At 44.1% G+C, this 21,313-nt stretch overlaps 2 protein-coding genes across 2 annotated transcripts; one reads left to right on the top strand and one right to left on the bottom strand.

The window, feature by feature from the left end:
- Positions 1–12,890: 12,890 nt before the first annotated feature.
- Positions 12,891–14,293, bottom strand: CCR75_001839 (uncharacterized protein; the record flags this gene model as incomplete). Its single annotated transcript, XM_067959940.1, has 4 exons — positions 12,891–13,300; positions 13,368–13,502; positions 13,578–13,814; positions 13,886–14,293. 4 exons carry the CDS (start codon positions 14,291–14,293, stop codon positions 13,064–13,066), a joined length of 1,017 nt encoding a protein of 338 aa, XP_067815750.1. The 3' UTR covers positions 12,891–13,063.
- Positions 14,294–15,182: 889 nt separating this feature from the next.
- On the top strand, positions 15,183–21,245 carry CCR75_001840 (uncharacterized protein; the record flags this gene model as incomplete). The annotated part of the gene is made up of 1 exon (XM_067959941.1): positions 15,183–21,245. The coding sequence occupies one exon, from the start codon at positions 15,183–15,185 to the stop codon at positions 21,243–21,245; it is 6,063 nt and encodes a 2,020-aa protein (XP_067815487.1).
- Positions 21,246–21,313: the final 68 nt, after the last annotated feature.

Below are 21,313 nucleotides of genomic sequence, written 5' to 3'. Positions count from 1 at the left end.
TGTCGTTTAAGGGAGGGGTGATGTAACGGGGTGTATCGTTACAAGAAATTAAAAATTAAGGTTGTTAATTAATATATTATCTAGAAGGTAGATAATATTTGGAGAATATTACTTTATATAGTAATGCTCGGAAATATTATCCATAAATAGGTATAAGCCGTTATATCTATTTATCCGCAGACTAATCAGCTGTAAACGTAAACAAAGAGAGAGAGACAGATAAGATTTTAATTGAATGTTTAGTATTAGTTTATAGTTAGCTTACATTAACAGATAGAAAGAGAAGAAACTTAATTATATTAATACAGTTTTCATTTAACCCTCTTTAAATTACTTGTCTTAAAAAAGTCTTCCTCTGCACGTACTAGTGTACGTGAAGTAACGTAAGGCACCACTCGCAACTGAAGCAGTGCGAAGTGGACTTGTACTGAAGCAGTACAAGTCGTAGTGCCCAGTTACAACTTAGCTTTGAGGGTCTAGACCAAGGCTTCGAAAAGAGAAAATGTAACGGGGCACTACTGACTTGTACTGCTTCAGTACAAGTCCACTTCGCACTGCCTCAGTGTGAGCGGTGCCTCACGTCATTTCACGTATACTAGTATGTGCAGAGTAAAACTCTCTTTAAAATACTTGCTTTGAAGAGGTTTATATAAAACTGTATTTTATATTAGTTAGCTCTTCCGTTTCTATCTATTTAATACTAACTTAATTATAAATTAATACAAAACATGTAATAAAGTCTTATCTGTCTCTCTCTTTGCGCGCGTCCAGCGCTGACTGGACCGTGGAGAAAGTAGATATCATGGTCTATATCTACCAATGAATCAGAATATTACCATGTAAAGTAATTTGTCTAAATATTATCTACCTTTTAGATAATATATTAATTAACAACTTTTAAGTGTTATTTCATGTGACGATACACCCCGTAGCCCCCCTTAAACGAAAATCAGTCTGACTGTCATTGGATAGAGTGGTCATTATAACACCACTTAATTGAATACGATGAAATGGCTGTGCTCGGGCGAGTCCCCCCGTGGAAGATGATCACTCTGGTGACGTAAGTATGCGTCAACAGGAACTTATTGGTCGGGAAGGGAAGAGTGCTGCCTGGTTGTGCTTGTTTGCATCACCAGGAATGGAGTGTCTCTAGGAATCGCTCCAAGGGCCAAATTCACATTACAATCAGCATGAACCAACAGGGAAGGGACCGCAATACGTTGCGGTTTGCTCCTGAGAAGAGGCCTTGGTTGCCTACTAAGGGATGCCTAATTTGTTCGTCTAATATGACCAACGATCGATATCATATTCCGTTATTCGACTCATCCAGGCTTCATAAGCGTGGTGAGGATGAACGAAATTTTTCATCGAATACCTTTTCCGGCATCGGTTGTACTTTTGTAAGCGGGCAAAGGATGTCAAGCCTTTATTCCAAGCTTGAGCAGCCTTTGTACAGAATGTGAAGAACATAGGCCGTGAGGTTTGGCTTGACAAGCTAAATGCTTTCTGTGAACGGTTCGAAAAACGGACCGTAGTCGGTGCACGCTATAAGTTGCACTAAATATCTAGATAGGCAGGGATAATTTGTCTTTCGTGGGAAAACTCATGTCCATGCTATTTTAAGGGTGTAGGTCATGCCCCCCTAAGGAAGCATATTCTCTTAAAGATCCTCATTGGAGGACGCTCATCTCTTACGAGATGCGTCAAGGGATTGAGAACCTCGAAGCCTTTTACGAGCGCGGGAAGCGCTCGTTCTCCGATGGACCATCTGTCGAGGAGGATGGGTCTCGTCAAAACGCTTCTCACCACTCGAATCCGTCAATGGATGTGGAGCGGGAGGAAAAATCGGGTTCGCCTCGTCTGACGAACCCAAAAGGACATCGTGATTTGGATCACACCCTTTATTTATTTGAGGAAGGACATTGATCACGAGCGGTTCCGTCGCCGCGAGTTAGCGGTGACGGTTGGAAACGTTTCTCGTGACGAATTGATAAATTGTGCGCAGGTTGCGACTGATCAACTGGCGAACGAATAGACATATCAATCCCTTCAAAAAGAGCCGGTGACAGCTCGTCCGAAGATCTCTTCCTTGGAGGAAAGCGTGGATCGTCTGGTTCATGAGAATCATACTCGGTTCCGAGACCATAAGGCTTTGGCTGATGCCCTAGACCGTTCCGCTGTAATCTGGAATCAGAAGAAGCCTCGTAATGCTGCTAGAAAATTCTGTGCTCGGGCGGGTCCCTACCTTTTTGAATAAGAGCCACCCTCAAACAAGGTGGGTGGGTATACTTAGGTGGCGTAAGCCATTCTCGAAACAATGGTGTATGCTTTGTAGAAGCATGCACTGGGACTGTTGATGGCAAATTCTACCATCGACAAGAACTCGCTCCAACTCTAAGAAGGTGGACGTATCTGCGAAGTATTTCTCCGAGGATACGGCTTTGCACGCTCCTTCTGACCATCTGTTCAGGATGTCCAGGTGTTGACATTTTCAACTGTTCCAAGTGATTTGAACATATTTTGCCAAAAATTCTGCCGTGAATTTAGGGTCTCGATCTGAGACCGGTTCGCGGGATAACCCATGGAGTCGGAATATCGTGTCAATCAAGACACGAGCACAGCCTTTGGCTGTGGTCGACTCCGGGACGACAGCAAGATGAACCATCTTGCTAAAACTATCAACAAAAACAAGAAAACCATTATTCTTGTGAGGTCTTCGGGAATCCGAAGACAAAGTCCATAGATACGGACTGCCAACACTCTGCCGGAACAGGCAGAGGTTGTAACGGAGCCCGATATGAAGCACTGGACTTCACCCGTTGGCAAATTTTGCAAGCAGGCCAGTAGAAGTCGCGACTTATGGTGATATAGGTTTTCTCACGTCCACGATGCCCACTTATTGGTGCATCGTGGCACTCATACATGATGCGTAAACGCAAATCGTTTTGGGTGGCGCCAGCAAAAAAATACTTAATACATTGACTCATTGCGTTCGTGTATCGATCTGTTGAGGATCGATCCAACTTCGACAATTCTTCTAAGGATTGCTGGGATGGATTCTTAAGGTAATCTATCAACCCTTTAAGAGCCTTATCTTCTTAATAAGCTCTTCTAACGTCGTCGGGTATTGTTAAAGACGGAACACTTATTGTTGCAACAGTGGCCTTATGCTCACTGATCGCTTGCGCAGCCGGCTCAAAATCGAGTTGGCGCGAAAGGGCACCAGTGACGACGTAAAGTCGTTCTGGTTTATAACCCACGGAGAAGTTTTACTCTGCGAAGAAAGACAACCATCTCGCCATTCTTTGCGAGAGGTGTGGACTGTTTACGGCCGCGCGTAAAGACGCGTGGTCCCTATATACACTAAACGGTCCATCTCCCAAGCGATAGACCCTAAACTTAGCCAGTGTGTTTTCGTGGTAAGGAATTTCTTGTCATCCACTGGATAGGTCCGTTCAGCTGCTTGAAGTTGGCGCGATTGATAACAGACGACGCGCTCTGCGCCGTCTGTATTGTATTGCATAAACGCACAGCCGATTGCAAAGTCGCTGCGTCACAGACCACATGAGAAGGTCGGTCTTGGTCCGCAATCACCAGGATTGGTCACTGCATCAAGTTTGCCTGATACCCTAAAAAAGGCTGACAATCAGCATTCCATGACTACTTAGCATTTTTCTTCAGTAAAGTAGAAAAATGTACTGTCATTTCGGCATAATTGCGTGAGTATACGCTGCTGAGCCGAGGAAATTTCGAAGTCCCTTTACATCGACTGGCTCAGGCCAATCGGCAATCGCCTTGATATTTTCCGGATCCGGGCGCACACCGTGTTTACCCACAATGTACACAAGAAGTGGTATTTCGCTTGCATCGAATATACACTTCTTGAGATTTGCATACAACTTGTGCTTACGCATAAGTGTACGAATCTTTCGGCGTGGGTACGATGTACTTCAACGTCCGACTTTCCATTCATGGCTCTGCTATGGACGAAGACATCATCAAAATAACTTGGTGCGAACTCCCCCACCGATCTCAACAGATTGGTTACACATCTGATAAATGTCGCAGGGGCATTACTAAGTCCCTTTGGCATGACTGGCCACTCTCATAGCATAGGGGGTGCCTATGCTGTGAACGAGATATCTTGTTCACGCATAAGGATTTGATACAATCCAACCATCACATCCATTGACGAAACGAAAATGCTCTTTGACATACCATCAATGATTACGTCTTTTCGTGGTATCGGCGTTTGAGCCGTATCGTTGCAGCGTTCAATTTATTCAGTACATGCACACTGCCTTCCTCCTAATGCTTTACACACACAGAACATCGGATAGCTATGTGGGGGAGATGATTCCCTCACATGACCCGCTTCTAAACGATCGGCAAAGAATTTGTTGATCGATATACTTGTTCATGAGGCAACGGCCGTTGCTTCATGACACAGTATACGAACCTGGGATTAGGTCGATTTCGTGTATGAGTGCCTTTATCCTTAGGCAACTCGCAGGTACTAAATTAGGAAAGACATCCTTAAATTCTGTTAAATCTTTATATAGAGGATTTGTCTTCAAAGATTCCCAGAATTGAAACGTAAAACGTTCAATCCGAGTCTTCACATCAAGGACACTTTCGTCCATCGATGAGCTACTCAGGATCCGTTCGTTCTCAGGAAATACTATTACCGACCGAATATCGGCCACGTTGTTGTCATGTGTGACAAGTACGCAAATCTGCTTGACTTTGCCACTATGAAGATCGCGCAAGAGCCGCTTCGTTTCAAGCGTTGGCAATTGAGTCATCTCCGAAGTTATCTTCGGATGCGGTATTAGATCAAGTGTATAAGCGTCGAAGCGCCTACACTTGATCCATTGTTTACTATGAATTTTAATGTCTGAATATCCTTTTTGGAACTATCTCCGAAGGTACCTGGGAACCTTTGACCACAGATTCTGGGTACTTATTCCCACACAAACGTTTTGGGGAGTATCCTCTCCAACTGCCTCTAGTTGTGGTTGCGCTACAACAGCGAGATCCTCTACGATCGACTCTCCAGTCGATCTAGGACTTTCGCACTGCTCTTATAGACGGGCGCTTGGGTGTTGCTTTTCAAGCAATCATCCTTGTTTCGTACCACTCAACTTATTCGAGTGGTCGAAATTTGACGCTGCCTGTGCTTGAACACAGCCGTCGGTAACTATGTCCACGTCACAATAGTGGACCTTTGACGGTGCCTGTACTTGTGCAAGCCGTCGGGATCTAACTCCACAATCACACTGAGGTCTCGTGCAGTCATGAAACAACGACCCACAAGTGAGGCCATCGCACTCACTCGTAGGACATCCACACGCTTGTGGACTTCCAAGACGTTCATCAGTTTCTATCTGATGAACAGGAGACAAGCATAGTCACGACTTAATGCTGCCAATTTATAGATGGCTCGTTCTTTCCGAGCCATGGTAATCCAAGGATGACATCAAATTTGTCATCCAAATCTTGTACGATGGAATAATTTTCATACTCTTTACCCTTTAACGTATATTGGATACCAACTGCGCGTTTCTTTGCGGTTATAGATGCGCCTCTTGCAAGGCGCACTATCACCCTCGTTAAAGGGATATCACGCTCAATTAATTTAGGTCTGCGATCTTCTAGCGATTTGCATCGAATAGATTTGTTCGACGCCCCATAATCGACTAGGGACTTTAGTGGCAACCTTTTTGACACTTTTATTTTCTAGGTGATGAGGTTAATCTCATCCTATGGGGCAGTTACACACAATGGTTGTGTGTGAGGAGCAACTTTCGTCCAAAGGCCTGTAAATTCTTTTGATGTTGCTGGATCAGTGTGGCCGCTCCGCACCTACTGACCCCGACCATTTTCTTACGATCCGCCTCGCCGTTGCGATTTCGCAACAGCGTCAGATCCGCGTCCTCCCCTGTTCCTAGCGAGAGGTCGGTCTTTTCGCTCAGTGCTCTTAGGCACGACCTTGGGGCATTGTACTCATAGGCGTAGTGGACTGTCTTTTGACAACGATTACATTTTTGTAACTTGAAGCGCGAGTTTTTTTTGCTCTCTACATACGAGATATCCATGGGTTCTGGAAGTCCGTTTTCTTGTCGTCTCGGTGGACGATATGCACCCGAGTGGAGAAAAGCCTGTTCAGGCTAAAGTTGCCATGTTCCGCCATAGAGATCACTTGGTTGAGCGACGTGCGTCTTAACAGGTCCGTCTGCAAGACCTTTAGTTAACACACTTACCTGTGTTTGTTCATCAATCTAATGAATAACAATACAATTGACCAGGTATCGTGTATGTTGGGCTTAAGCGTGCATGTCACCCTTGCCCTAATTCAGCACGTGGTGGCTCAAATACTTGATTGAGCCGGGTCTTAAAGACCTCTTACGACCTAAAGACTAATGGGTCGTGGAGCTTGAGCCCCAAGATCTGGCACGTCCGGCTAAGTTGGACATGCCAAATTTCACTTTCGTCGCATCATCACTGATACGACAAGCTTCTATGGCATCGTCTAGTTCGACGAACCATCTCAAAAGAGGGTCGCCCTCGACTGCCTTAAACTTAGATATTTCTATCTTGAAGCTTTCGAGTCGACGCGGAAGCGTCGACCCATTAGCAGCATATACATGCTGCTGTCTCAACAGTTCCAACTGCTGAGCACCCTGTTCTCTTGACACCTCTGTGTGTTGAGAGCCTTGCTGTATAATCAAGGCCTCTTTCTCTTGGGCCCCGTCGAGTTCGTGTTGAATGAACTCGGCAATGGCCGCATGCTGTTCATCTCTGCCCGGACTGAACAGCATAGCACCAACGGCTGGCCTGCATACGACCGAACTCATTCGCTCGATCGTTTTTTATTCAAGGTCACTCATTTGAGTAAATTCCCCACGCGTCGCGTAATATTCTTCTTGAGGGGCTGAAAAACTCCCTCCTTCTTCATACAACATGTCTATGTTGGGTGGAACGAGCGTAGGTCGCTGAACGGACCACAAAGTGCTACCAGGTTAACGAGGCACCTTTCACTATTACTGGTGAGTACTAGTTGACCTTACACTGATTACAGTGAAGGTTAGCTACCTTGTAACTTCACGTACACAAAGGTACAGAGGAAAGTTTCTATAAAGCTAAGAGGACTTAGCTTTAAGCTGGCAAACGTCATTGTCTGAAAAAAAGGAATAAAGTCAAGCTTGCAAAATTCATTTAAACTACAGAATTCCCAAACCGGGATTCACGTCACAACAATGAGCGGATACAATGATATCAAAGAAGACATGTGACTCGCCGTTTTCACGCTGCCAAACGTCATTGTTGAACCGAAAGGAATAAAGTCAGCTTGCAAAATTCCCGAACCGGCACTCGAACCCGGGTCGCGTGGGTCAAACCACGCATCCTACCGCCTAGACTATTTGGGAACGCCGCAAGAAATTTCATAATTATTTTCATGAATCACAACTTCTACCGTTTTTTCGACCGCACTGCATTCTAAATATGATCCATACGCTTTCATTATTTCGAAAACATCACGTCACACCACACTGTGGAGTCGATGAGCTAATAAGCTTTCATAAAATTCACGTCACAACAATGAGCGAATGCGATGATACCAAAGTAGACACGTGACTCGCCGTTTTCACGATTAGGCCAAGGCTTAAAATAGCGAAAAGATTAAGGGAAGTATTAATATATTTAGTATTCTCCGTAACGATCTTCTATGTACTACTGAACCTAATATATTATATCTAACTAAGTATGGCGCCTCCTTGCGCACCGCACAATCGTGTCTTATAACGATTGGCGGGGTTGATTTAGACTTAAATTGACCAATCAATTGAGCTTAAGTCTAGTTGTATCAAAATCATTTAATTTGGAAATTTTAAAACTATTTTAAGTCATTATTAATATTGAAACAATTTAAGTCAATATTAATACAGATAATATAAATATTGACTTAAATAGTTCCAATATGTCCAAATTAAATAATATTGATGCAGTTAGACATTTGCTCGATTATTTTGTTAATACTGTTTAAGTCAATATTAATATAAATAATATTTGGATTGACTTAAACTGTTTCAATGTGTCCAAATGAAATAATATTGATGCAATTAGACAGGAAACAAATAAAGAACACAAGTATAATATAGATAATAATTGTGTATTTCTTTTTTAATTTCGTCTCGTAGCGAATAATAGTTATTATTCCTCTTATAGGAGGTGTTACTTATGTAACGGGACACCGCAATACATAAATGAAAGTACTTAGTGAGTTGGTGAGGCCGCTAAGGCGCCCACCACAAAACCTCACTGCACGTGCGAGATGTCGGGCAAACCGCTTCTTAGCTGTGCTAGGGTGTGTGAAGTAGGGCGTGTGTAGCAGAGCTGCCACGCTCCCAAAGTCAGAGGAAGACTTTTAGACTCAGAGACTCTTTAAGTTGTATAGAACTAATGGGTTTTTCAACTCGAAAGTCGTACAACTATTAAAGCTTAATGAATCCAAGTTTAAGGGATTCAGGGACTCGTAGAACCAAGTAGCAACTAGTGCCCGAGAGTTCGTACCTAAAATAGGCGTTTATCTCTCACAGGTCAATGCGCAAGCCTTAGGCAGGCACTAGACGCTTTAAGATCAAAAGCGGAACTGAATATCATGAAATTAGATAAAAACTTACCCTGGCTAATTTTAAATAGATTAAGACCGCCAGACTGATATCTGGCGGTCAAAATCTATTTAAAATTGACCACACTTGTACCCATAATAAATGGGATTTTATCAATTTAACTATTTAAAATTGAATAAAAAGGTATTTTGCCCATAAAGTAAATGTACCACAACAACGGTTCTCCAACCGATGTGTGCCCCATTACACGCGCAAAGAGAGAGGCAGATTAGACTTTGTTACATGTTTTGTATATTGTATAATTAAGTTAGTATTAAAAAGATAGAAACAGAAGAACTTTATTTTATTTAATACATTTACTTTTAGAGGGCTGCTATATGGACACCCCCCCTTCTGCTGCTTGGATACCCCTTATTCATAAACCTATATTTGATTGGCTGACGTATACCTAATAAATTCATGCTGCGCGCACCACACACCCCTCCCTCAATGGATATTCTGCACGCCACTACGTATCGCTCTCTCGACGAAGCAGAAAAAGTTGTAAAATCATATGCCATTTAAAATGGATTTAGCATCAATCGTGGTCGTTCAAAAACGAATAAAGCTGGCACGGAAGTTCGAAAAGTGTGGCTGAAGTGCGTACACGTCAGGGAACATGAGGGTTCAGGGGGCTAAATTCGTCGCACGTCTACCTTGAAAACTGGCTGTGAATGGCAAGGAACTATGCTGTGAAAGATCCACAAGAACAATGTTACATGGAACTGAGACATTGTTAATGATGAGCATATTGGTCATGACCCTGCTGAAGACCCCTCTGCGTATGCTGCTAACCGAGTAATACGGCCGCAACAACGACGTCAAGTAATTAAAATGACGAAGGCCGGAGCCACGCCGCGTGTTGTTCTGGCAACGCTACGTCAGAATGATCCAGAGTGCAACCTAATCAGCAAAGACATTTACAATGCAAAGCTCAAAGGGAGAAATTTAGCATTAAACGGTCGTCGTCCGATCGAGGCACCCCTGGCCCGATTTCATGAAGATGACATCTTCCATAGGCTTCTCACTAATGATAGTGGTGGATTTTTTTGCACTGCCTGTTCGTCGCGCCAAAGACTGATATTTCCGTCGCTGCTGACTTCTCTAAAAATGCGGTTTTTATTTTGGATTTCATTTATAAAACGTATAAGTATAAAATGCTACTGTTGCACATCGTTGGAGTTACGTCAACAAATCAGACAATATCACTGGCGTTTGTTTTTCTGTAGGAAGAATCAGTACCTGATTACGCTTGGGCCCTTCAACAGTTTTCAAAGTTGCTTTCGTTCATTGTTATATGAGAATATCTTGCTGTTGTGGTTGATTAGGAGCTTGCGCCATCGCAGGAATAACAAGTACCTTTCCCAATGCTGCTGTATTGATTTCCATTTGGCAAATTACCAAGAATGTCCAAGCAAACATTAAAAAGCATATCAAAGCAGAGAATGAATACAATGAATTTTGGGACAAATAAATGACACTTTGTAAGGCACACACTGAACATGATCATATTAGCAAACTAGCATCACTTCGGTCAAGTGTGCCTCTCCAAGTTGCAAACTATCTAGAGAAAACTGGCTGAACAACCAGAAAGAGCGTTTTGTTGTTTCATGGACAAAGAACATTCGTTATTTCGGACATGCAGTCACTTCGCGAGTCGAAGGTAGTCACGCCTTCATTAATCAATGGATAGCCACTTCAACTCTTGACCTGGATGAGGTATATGGGAAGATTGTTCTTGCAGGAGATGCCCAAAGACGGGAAATTAGCCGATAAGTTAGTCTTGAGCGGCTTCAGGTTCCTCTTGGGCTGAAAGCTCCATTTTGGAGCAATGTAGTCCGCTGTATTTAAGCACATGTGTTGTATATTGTGCATAGTCAGTATCAACTGGCAATTGATCCAAGCAACAATACCGAATGTAAAGGAGATTTTATGGGGACTATGGGACTACCTTGCCAGCATAAGGTATTGCAGATATTGCAAAAGAACGATCCTACAAGCTTCAGACTTTCATAAGCACTGGAGATTACTAATAACGCTGCCTCCGCAGAGCATACAGCAGGAACAAAGTCTTGATGAGATCATAAGCTCAACCAAAACCCGTTACAGGAGATAGATTCACGCCAGAAGGCTGCGCTACGCACTTCTATGAAAGGACTACTTTCATCCCGCCCAATGAAACGCGGCAACAACTTCGTAGTGACGTACAATTGGGCGTCCTTCAAAGTCTGCAACACAGCTTCTAAATGACGCTTGTGCGACTCTATTGCGCTCAGCCCTTCCTCGGCCTTACTATGCACGAGTACATCGTCAATGTAATGGGGCGCGTAGGCACCGTGCTGACGCATCACGTGAGCCAGCCTCGCTCATGCTTTTAGCATCAAACTCGCCTATGATACCGCCGAGGGGTCGATCATAAGGCATAGTTTTATTGACCTGCTAAACTGGCAGGGTCACTATGGCAAGTTTCTGTGCTTGAGATGATACCCTATGGTTCATCGTCACGTTGACGAGAAGAACTTAATTATATTAATACAGTTTTTAATTAACACTCTTTAAAGCAAGCTTCTTGAAGAGAGCCTTCCTCTGTACGTAGTAGTGTACCTGAAGTGACGTGAGGCACCACTCGATCGATTGGATATCAATTCGACCGGAGCAAAGAAAAACGCATTCTCAAATGGAGCTACAGTGCTATCTTAATTTTACTGGTAGCATAACCTATTGAATAACTGGCGCATCAGATCGTGGCCAGCAGCCGTTAACTGAGTGGAAAGTTGTAAGGTGTGTAGCGGATCTTAAGATCCCCTTTATAGTGTCGGTAATGTCGTGTAATGTCGTTGCACGAATGTCACATCTTATCGTCGGCATTCCTAACCAACAATGACCAATATGAATAATCCAGATGTTGTCCGTACTCGTGGGCGACCTAAAATAAAAAAACTCGTCATCAACAAAGCGTGACCCATCACATTTCGAGCATTGCGAAAAAGAAGAGCGAAGAAAAAACGAAAATGCGGTCACTACAAGGGGCAAGGCCATTATCAAACCACATGTCCTTTGCTAGCAACGGGAAGGACATCAAGACTAAAAGTTTGGGGATTGACATTGAGAGTGCTTCAGAGGATGAACTTGCGCTTAAGTATGTGAAAGTAGCATCTTTCTGCCAGGCTACATTCACCACTCGAGGCTAAAAGACCTATCATCATTTAAGCTTGATGCAGAGTCGACTAATGAAATCTCAAATCGACAAGGAAAAACCGCTGCAGCAAAAGCCTACATAGAAGCAAATTCCGAAGTAGCACTGGATGTCGATGGAGACGGTAACTGTGGTTTCCGTGCCATTGCAGTGGCACCAGGACGTTCTGAGTTTAATTGGCCAGCCATTAGGAAGGAATTGGCCAAAGAACTCATTGTAAGCAAGCCATTTTACGAGTGCTATTACCTGGAGAAAGGACTGGTAGACCATCACCTTACCACTCTCGCTTGGCTTGCTGGCCCCTGTCACCGGGCATTTTGGCTAATTATGCCAGAGATGGGTGCCGTCATTGCAAACACATACTAACGCGCTGTCGTGTTTTATGGAAAAGAGGCAAGCGTTACAACCCTACCGTTTCACTGCACGCCTTACCAAGCGGAGAAAGTATCGTACTGGTATCACAGCCTCCACTACCAGGCGTTGAAGTTGAAGGCTGATTCGGTTTGGCCAGACATTGACCACCGCTGGGAAATATATGCAAGCGAAACCACAAAAGTATAGAGGGAAATTGTTGAATATAGAGAGCACCTTTTGACCACGCCATGGTTTAACTCTGTCGTGTTGTTTTGGGTGGAGTGTGAGGCGGTAGCCATGGTTTAACTCTCTCGTGTGTTGTTTTGGGTGGTGTGTGAGGCGGTAGCATTTATACCATGTCGGCATTCACAGAATATCCATTGAGGGAGGGGGTGTGGTGCGCGCAGCAGAAATTTATTAGGTATACGTCAGCCAAGCTAATACGTATTTATGGGTAAGGGGTGTCCAAGCAGCAGAAGGGGAGTGTCCATATAGCAGCCCCCATCTTTTAACCCTTTATAAAGCAAGTGTTCTAAAGATAGTTTAACTCTGCACGCAATAGTGTACGTAAAGTGACGTGCGGCACCACTCGCACTGAAGCAGTGCGAAGTGGCCTTGTATAGAAGCATTACAAGTCGGCAGTGCTCCGTTACACCCACTTCGAATAGAAAAAAAGGTATTTTACCCATAACGTAAAATTGGGCCACATTAACGCTTAACAACTTGATGTTCAGCAAGTATTGCAGAACTGCTTTAAAGTTTGCAATATTAGTTTTGGAAAAGTAAACTCCAAATTATGCTATTTGTAAATACCAAATGCATAGCATCTGTTGTCTCATTCTTACGAGCGTGGACGCTGGCGCTGCACCGGTTCAGGCAAGCCGAGCTCGTGGCAGCGCTCATAGGCGGCCCAGATCGAGTCAGCGATGACGGCACGAAATCCATTCTTTTCAGCGCGGTAGAGGCCAGCAGCGGTGGTTCCGCCTGGGCTTGTAATTTTATTCCGCAACTCGACGGGGTGTACGTTTTCCGACTGCATGTAAAGCGCAGATCCTAGCATTGTTTGTTGCACCAATTTCTGCATAACATTCATCAAAAAAGAAAGCATGAGGTGTGAATGCAGCGACAATTTTTCAGCTTAATACCGTCGCCACAGGACGAGAAAAACCCATGTGGACACCCGTGTCGATCATCGCCTCAGCGACAAGAAAGAAATACGCTGGTCCAGATCCCGAAAGCGCTGTGGCCATGTCGAGTGCTTTTTCATCGTCAATGAACACCTACGATACAATTTGAAAAAAACGTTTTTTTTTAATATATTTGCATAAACAATAACTGATAAATGTAAACCAGACCTCAATGCCAAACGACCCAAGAATTTGCTTGGTCAATTCGTGCTGTGCACTTGTGACTTCTGACGACATCGCCCACACCGTCGCGCCTTCACCTATCATTGCTGGCGTGTTTGGCATGGCACGGACAATACGACTGTCCTGCCCTAAATACTTCTGCAGCAGCTTAATGGTAGGTCCTGCCATCACAGAAATGACCAAAGCATTTCGATCCATTGCCACTTTCACAGCCTGCAGCACCTGTGATTTTCCGCATCATCAATCAAAATATCGAAACAATGGCGAATCAAAGGAGTCAGCTATTGACGTACGTCGTCAATCATCTGTGGCTTGACTGCCAGTAATATTACGTCCGCATTTGTGACTGCCGTGCTGTTGCGCGCGTGCGTCTCCACGTTGAGCTTGGCGAACTTGTCTCGCATGGTCGGGTTGGGATCGGACACGACGATCTTAGAGCTGGGAATGAGCTCTGTTTTAAGCACACCCGTGACTATAGCTTCAGCGATGTTGCCACCGCCAATTACAGCCAGGCGACTGAGCTGAACCTCTGCGCGTTCGGAATCAGCTACGCTTTTCTGCGTGCGGGAGTAAATGACCGGCCCTGTGCCTTCCGTGGAGAAGGTGGCGCTTTGAACGCACCTCGATAGGTTTGCCGCAGCACCAAGGAAGGAGGTACGGTTCCATTTGCATGTGCTTCGATATGATAGCCTTGTAGCCATGTGCCTGGCAACGAGGAAACACATCCGGAAATGCAAACTAGGCTTTAATTTGAAACTGAAAAACTGACGAATAGTCGTTAATGTGCGATAACGATTGTGTCTTTTCAGTTCTCTATTTTGTGACTTTGAGCTATAAATGGCAATTTGCTTCAGTTATTGCAGCATTTCAAAGATATTGACGGCCGGTGCAAATACGCACGCTGTTGCCTCGTTGCTCTTTTCTCTGTGATGAGCATTAGATCTACGTACTTAAAATTAATCAACGTGCAACAATATTCCTTCCGCAAATTTTGGATGCTCGAATTGCAAACCCGAATAAAAGTATGGTAGCATGTGTGAAGTAACATTTTGCGAGGCCTGAAGTATTTCCTTTCATCAATGAGTTGCTTTAATTAGTGCTTGAAAGTCAAGTATTAAAAAATGATAATCAAGATGCACAAAAGAAATCACCTTTAAATTCCGCGAATGCCTCAGTTGGTATAGAATACTTCATGCCCTGGTGAATTCTTCGGCTCAATTATTCTGCTTGGCGGTTATCTGTGAATTCTGAGCTCGACCGTATTATTGTCGTTTGTGCCTTTGGCGCCCTGTAAACATAGCAAGTTTTGTCGAGCACGCAAATTTTTGACAAACAGCCCATGCTGAGCGAGTCGATGAAATAATCACAAGTTGTGAATACCTGTTTCCTATAGCAAAATCAGTTGCATAAGTTTGCCCTTGGTTACAGCCCTTCACAAAAAAATTAGCACAGCATTCAGAAATGAACTTTTAAAACAAAATTGGCTTTTTTGCTAGCATCGTATGATGAATAAGCAAGACGCTGAAATACAGGATCATTTGATTGGTTGAAAAGGGTTTATTTGCTGCGTGTTGGCCACTCTTTGTTGCAATGCAAGAGGACATTTGGGACGATGCATTGCTATCGGAGATTGAGGCACTCGAGACTCGTTATGTAAAATCTTGCAGCCGTCTAAATGATACGACAAACATTCCTCAATCAGCCTTTTGCTATAATAAGAATATGTGGAGCTGCAAGTCATGTACGCTGCAAAACAACGCGGCGAGAACTACATGTCAAGTATGCCAGGCACCACGAGTATTCATGTTGCACGAGGATCAAGACACTACCTCAGCCAAGAAGATTATACAGACTCGAATTACTTTCGACAAATCCACGACTTCACCGCCACAGCAACAATCCATAAAGAATGATGGTGTATGCTCAAAGCCTACATCATTCACCTTGACACAAAGAGATCAATTAGCAAAATCCGCTACAGCAAATACAACGCATTTTTCGTTAAAGTCGCCAATAAAGTCTTTTTATTCAAAACGAGCAAAAGAAGAGGTCAAGCCAGACAATTCGCTTTTGCAAACAACGCGGCGTGCAACAGGAGAAGACGCAGTGGCCAAAACAAGATATCTCGACATTTCTATACGCTCAAAAGGCGTGCCCGGGATTGATATTGATGCCGCACAGCATTTCGTGTACCCGACAAATTACTCTATTCGAGACTATCAATTGGCCATTGCAGAAAAAGCATTGTATCACAACACGCTCGTGTCATTGCCTACGGGCTTAGGTAAAACACTAGTGGCTGCAGTTGTCATGTACAATTTTTACCGCTGGTTTCCGACTGGAAAGGTAGTGTTTATGGCGCCGACAAAGCCACTTGTGGCTCAGCAAATAAAAGCGTGTCATGAAATCATGGGAATTCCGCTTTCCGATACTGCAGAATTGCAAGGAAACGTTCCTCCGACAATGCGTCGCGTGCTGTGGAACTCCAGACGCGTGTTCTTTTGCACCCCTCAAAGTTTGCAAAATGATCTTTGCCGAGGTATTTGCAAGGCAGAAACATTTGTGTGCATCATTGTTGACGAAGCTCATAGAGCTACGGGAAAGTACGCCTACTGCGCTGTAGTGCACGAAATTGAAGCAAAAACGCAACAGTATCGCATTTTGGCACTTTCGGCCACACCTGGAGCGAAATTTGATGTGATTCAAGACGTTGTGACGAATTTACGCATCTCCCATATTGAAAGCCGATCAGCTGATGACGTGGATGTACGCAAATATACGCACGCACGGCAAGAAGAGGTAATTGTTTGTCGTCTCGGCGACCAAATTTTAAAAATCAAGGCGCAATTTCTCAAGCTCTTCACGCCGATCATTCAACGATTACTTCGCAATCAGATTATTCGAAATAGCGATCCAGATAAATTGACGAGCTGGTACGTGCTGCAAGCTCGAGAGAATTTTCGAAAGAGCTCGACGTACGCGTCAAAGCGAAGTGCAGAGAGTGACTTAGCGCTTCTCGTGAGTTTGCTACACGCCAAAAGTTTATTGACTGGTCATGGACTCAATAGCTTTCGTGATCAAATCTTGAATTGGGTGGAAGAACGAAAGAATGGCAAATTGTCGTGGTCCAAGAGAGAAATGCTACAGTCTTCGGCATTTCAAGTGCTTGAAACAAGTTTAGCATTAAGCGGTGATAGCTTATATAGTACTGTGAGCCATCCAAAGCTATTGAAACTTCGTGAAGTGCTGTTAGAGCACTTTCAGCGCCATGATGCAGGAGCTTCCAGCACACGAGCCATCGTTTTTACGCAGTTTCGTGCAAGCGTATCGGAAATTGTAGCGCTACTGCGTCCACTTGCACCTATTGTTAACGCGCAGCCTTTCATTGGACAGGGTGCGTCCGGCAAAGCAAAAGAAAACAAGGGGCAGTCTCAAAAAGTACAGCAAGAAATTGTGCGTAGGTTTCGAAAAGGCGACTTTAATGTCCTTGTAGCCACATGCATTGCCGAGGAAGGCCTGGATATTGGAGAAGTTGATCTTATTGTCTCTTTTGATGCACTTACGTCGCCTGTTCGGATGATTCAACGACTGGGTAGAACTGGACGAAAACGCGTTGGCAATGTAATTATCCTCGTGACCGAAGGAGACGAGCAAAAGAAGTTGATGCGTAGTACATCAGCGGCGAAGACTGTTAGTCGCGCGCTAACAACTTATAAAAGTAGATTTATCTTCGCAAAGTGTCCGCGTATGCTTCCAACCGGCATTTACCCGCAATTACGAGAGCTGGAGATGAAAATACCAACTTTCCATGCTTCTCAAGTTGGTGGGAAGATGTCGTCGACAATTCTTGACCCTAATACGTGGCAGCTCAGTGATGCTGAACGAGCTGTGGCGCTGTTGAAGTTTTTTCCGGCAAATTTCGCGAATAGCTGTAGAAATAAGCTGGTGCCAATTGTTGCTGATCGGGCACATCTACTACGGCGCCAATCGCGTACGTTGGTGCGAAACAATGATAGCACTCAAGTGAGTTATTCTGTTCGGTCGCTTATTTTGCTACGTCTAGTTCGCGACATTCACGGTGTCGACGAGAATTTGGAAGATGAATCTGATGATGATGACAGTATGAATGCTGATAAGGAAGAAGAAGCTGAGGTGGCGAGCTCGAACAATCGTGCAAATTCTGTGGAACATGGAAATGAGTGTCATGCAGCATTTTTAAGGTCTCGAACAACCAAGTTTCACAGCACTAGATTGAGTATAATCGACTCGAAACTGAAAGGTGAGATGACCTCTGCTTCGCAACAATGTAAAACGCCCGATGAGCCCGATTTTGCAAGCACATGGGACAACGTATACGATACAATTGGAGAATCGATCTCTTCCTTTGACACGCACTTTAGCCCGCAATATGCCGACTTGATAACCCGTAATATCTCTACTACTACTGAGGACGTTATAAATTGCAATGGTTGCTGTGAAAATACTGCTTCAATGACCCTTACAGGAGAAAAGCAGAAGATAGATGCTTGTAAAGCAACATCCTTGTTGGTTCCGACCAGCGAGGACGATATGACTGAGGCGAAAACAACTGCCTCTGGCAGCAAGTGGCCTGACTCTAATGTTTCTAGAGGCGCGAAAAAGCCAACTCGAGATTCGACGCTCTCCTTTAAAAATGTCAGTCATCACAATTTCTCAAACAGAGCTGAGACGGCTTCGCAAACCTGTCGAACGCGACAACTGGTATTTGATGAAAACGCTATTGATGCCAATCCACTGACTTTTACGCAAACAATGGAGCTTTTGCCAACAGAGCCAGCTAGAGAAGCTCAAGTACTACGTTCTAAAAAGCACGAAACGCCTCGAGCCACAAAGGAGAATTTTTCAGAGTTACCACCTGTGTCGTGTGCACAAAAAAGTGTTAGTGCTGCCAATGAAATGCCATATTATGAAGAACAGACCGAAAACGAATTACAATCCTTTGAATTACTTCCATCATTGTCGAATGGTCCTGTAATGGCATCTAATTTATTAAATGTCTCGCTACGTGCAGCTTCTCCTGATAAAAAGTTTGTGGGAGCTGGCATTCAAGAAGACAAAGCTCATGAACGAGTTGACGATGATTTAAGTTCTGTGGTTGCGAATGAAAGTAGTTTTCTTCAAGCAAGCAATATTAATTCCAAAACACGAGCAGACTCTGACGCTGAAGATATGCTAGCTATTAATCCAATGGAATTCACGCCCCCGTCAAAAAGGTATTTAGCCGAGTATATTCATGGTGCTACGCATACAAATCAGAAGGAAGTTGATTTCGAGCATAAGGACGATGGCTGCTGTGCTGTGTGTCTTGAGCGTGAATCATATGATGATGATCTAATACTCTTTTGCGATGGATGTAACGTGGGAGTTCATCAATTCTGCTATGGTATTCTCTCTGTACCCGATGCCGAGTGGTTCTGTGCCGTCTGCTCGGTGGCTCTAAAGACTGGCAACGATGTCGCTGCTAATCCACCACGATGTCAGCTCTGTCCACACCGCGGGGGTGCGTACAAGCGGACGGGATGCCACCACTGGGTTCACGTTCAATGCTATATATGGATTCCAGAGTTACAAGTCGAGCAGGGAGTGGATGATTCTCTTATGCTTTCTGAATTAACTCGACTTGATCCAGACCGCAAGAATCTCGATTGTTCAATATGCCATTCGCAGATTGGTAATGGAAAGATTCAATGCGCACACAAGCAATGTTTGACTGCCTTTCATGTCAGTTGTGCCGCATTCGCTGGCTATCGCATGGATCAAGTCGATGTTTCAGGCAGTGACGACAAGGAATGTTATACTTTATTTCTAGCTTACTGCTCATTACACCGCAAATCTTCTGCTCCAGTATGCGCTTCGGATTTGTCAACGTTACCTGAGAAAGCAACGGTTTCCCTATCCCATCCATCACTTTCAAAACCTGCAAATATTGCATCTCCTAGTCACTTATTAGCATCGCCTTCCTCTGCGGAGGTCGAAAAGAAACGTAAAAAGTTTCGGCGACTTAAACGCAAGTATGAGTACTCTCCCTCCCACTTGTGTTCACAGCCAGAAGCGTCAAGAACATTGCAAAAGCGTCTCAAGAGAAAGAAGAAGCAGCGAGAGACTTCACGAGCTTTAGCAGCTGCGTATATTGAAGAAACAGCTGAAGTGCAAGGGGGAGATGATGATGATGACGACGATGATAATGAGTATGGAGAAGACGATCAAGAGGCGGCGGACAATTCATTTATTAACGATTCGTCGCAGCTTCTGTATTCACAGTCGGTCAAATCTTATGAAGACGTTGGGGATCTCACGTCAAAGAAGAAATTGAAATCAAGTCCCAATATGCGGGCTATTTATGCGCAATCACTTTGTGCATCACAGACTTCTCCACTACCACTAGGTAGGCACTGGGGAGCACTTCGATCAAATGGAATTATCCGTGCTTGTCTTGATAAAATGCATACCAAAACGAAGACTACGACGACGCCAACAACTGCTGTAGCAGTTGTGGAGGAATTCCAAGCGGCTTGTGACCAACGGAATTGCTTGCCAGCTGATACGATTCAACTCGATTCGCCTACCATTTGTCCGTTGAATCAGACCAAGAGGTTGTTTAATGACACTTTGCATACCGAGATGGAAACAAATGGCATTGAAACTTTCAACACATTGGAGGAAAATCGGCAAGAAAACTTGAAACAAACAAAATCACAGACGTCACTAGTTTGCAACAACATTTTATTGTCGAAAGATGACCAGTTGGCAAATGCACGAGATGTGAGAGCAATTGATTCATTCCATTTGACGAAAGAGGGAATGGCTCATGACGGAGAAAGTGCTGCGTATTCTCATTATTCGAATGGAACGTTGACGTGTAAAAGGTCTCTTGTTCCTGCGAAACGGTCCGTGACGTCTACTGTCGATCTAACTTGTCATCACTCGCAAAGGTTATCCCAGTCAATGAAGTGGAACATTCTCGTAAGCTCGACCTTTGCCAGCTCCAAAATATATGCAATCCTTTTATCGTCCAAGAGCGCCGACTGTGGCGTAACAATTACAGATTCGCTCCATGTCGATGTTTTACTTAGTGTGCGCACCGCCGTTCTTTTCTTAACAAGCCAACAAGTACACGCGCTGAAGAATACACCTCCAAACCAAAATGAAAAAAGCGGCTTGTTGTTTAGATTGACTTTGGCCATGCACAAGAAAGTCATTGTAGCTGTTGTTCACACTGGTGAAAAATCCGAGATTCAGCGAATTCTACCGTTTCCAAACGTGACAATTATTGTGCAAGATTGCATCGATACTCTATGCTCGCAACTTCACCAAATTGCACACGAGGATCTCGTCGAAGGGTACGAATTTCCTTCTTTATGTCTTGGTCCCTTAAGTGATCAGGTTCCAAGAGCGCTAGACGAGAATTTCGCATCCCGACTCGAGTTCTTTCGCTCTATTCCAGCTTTGTCACTTGACAGTGCACTGAATTTAAGTTTTCGCTTTAAAAACTTTTCAGTAACACAAGTGCCAGTGCATAAATTTAACGAAATGCATTGGAGAAGGATGTTGCCATGGATCTCCGAGGCGTCAGCGGTGGAGATTCAGAAACATGTGCAAAATATACGACGTTGAGGTTGTAAAGTATGATAGTTTAGCTATCGTCGGCTGACTATTTAAAAGCGCAGAAAGCGACTAAAACG

Source organism: Bremia lactucae (genome assembly GCF_004359215.1).
Source record: "Bremia lactucae strain SF5 chromosome Unknown BlacSF5_NotPlaced_167_SHOA01000113.1_325088bp, whole genome shotgun sequence".
Taxonomy (NCBI): Eukaryota; Oomycota; class Peronosporomycetes; order Peronosporales; family Peronosporaceae; genus Bremia; species Bremia lactucae.
The sequence above is the reverse complement of the archived record's forward strand: the minus strand, read 5'-3'. Positions and strand labels throughout refer to the sequence as shown.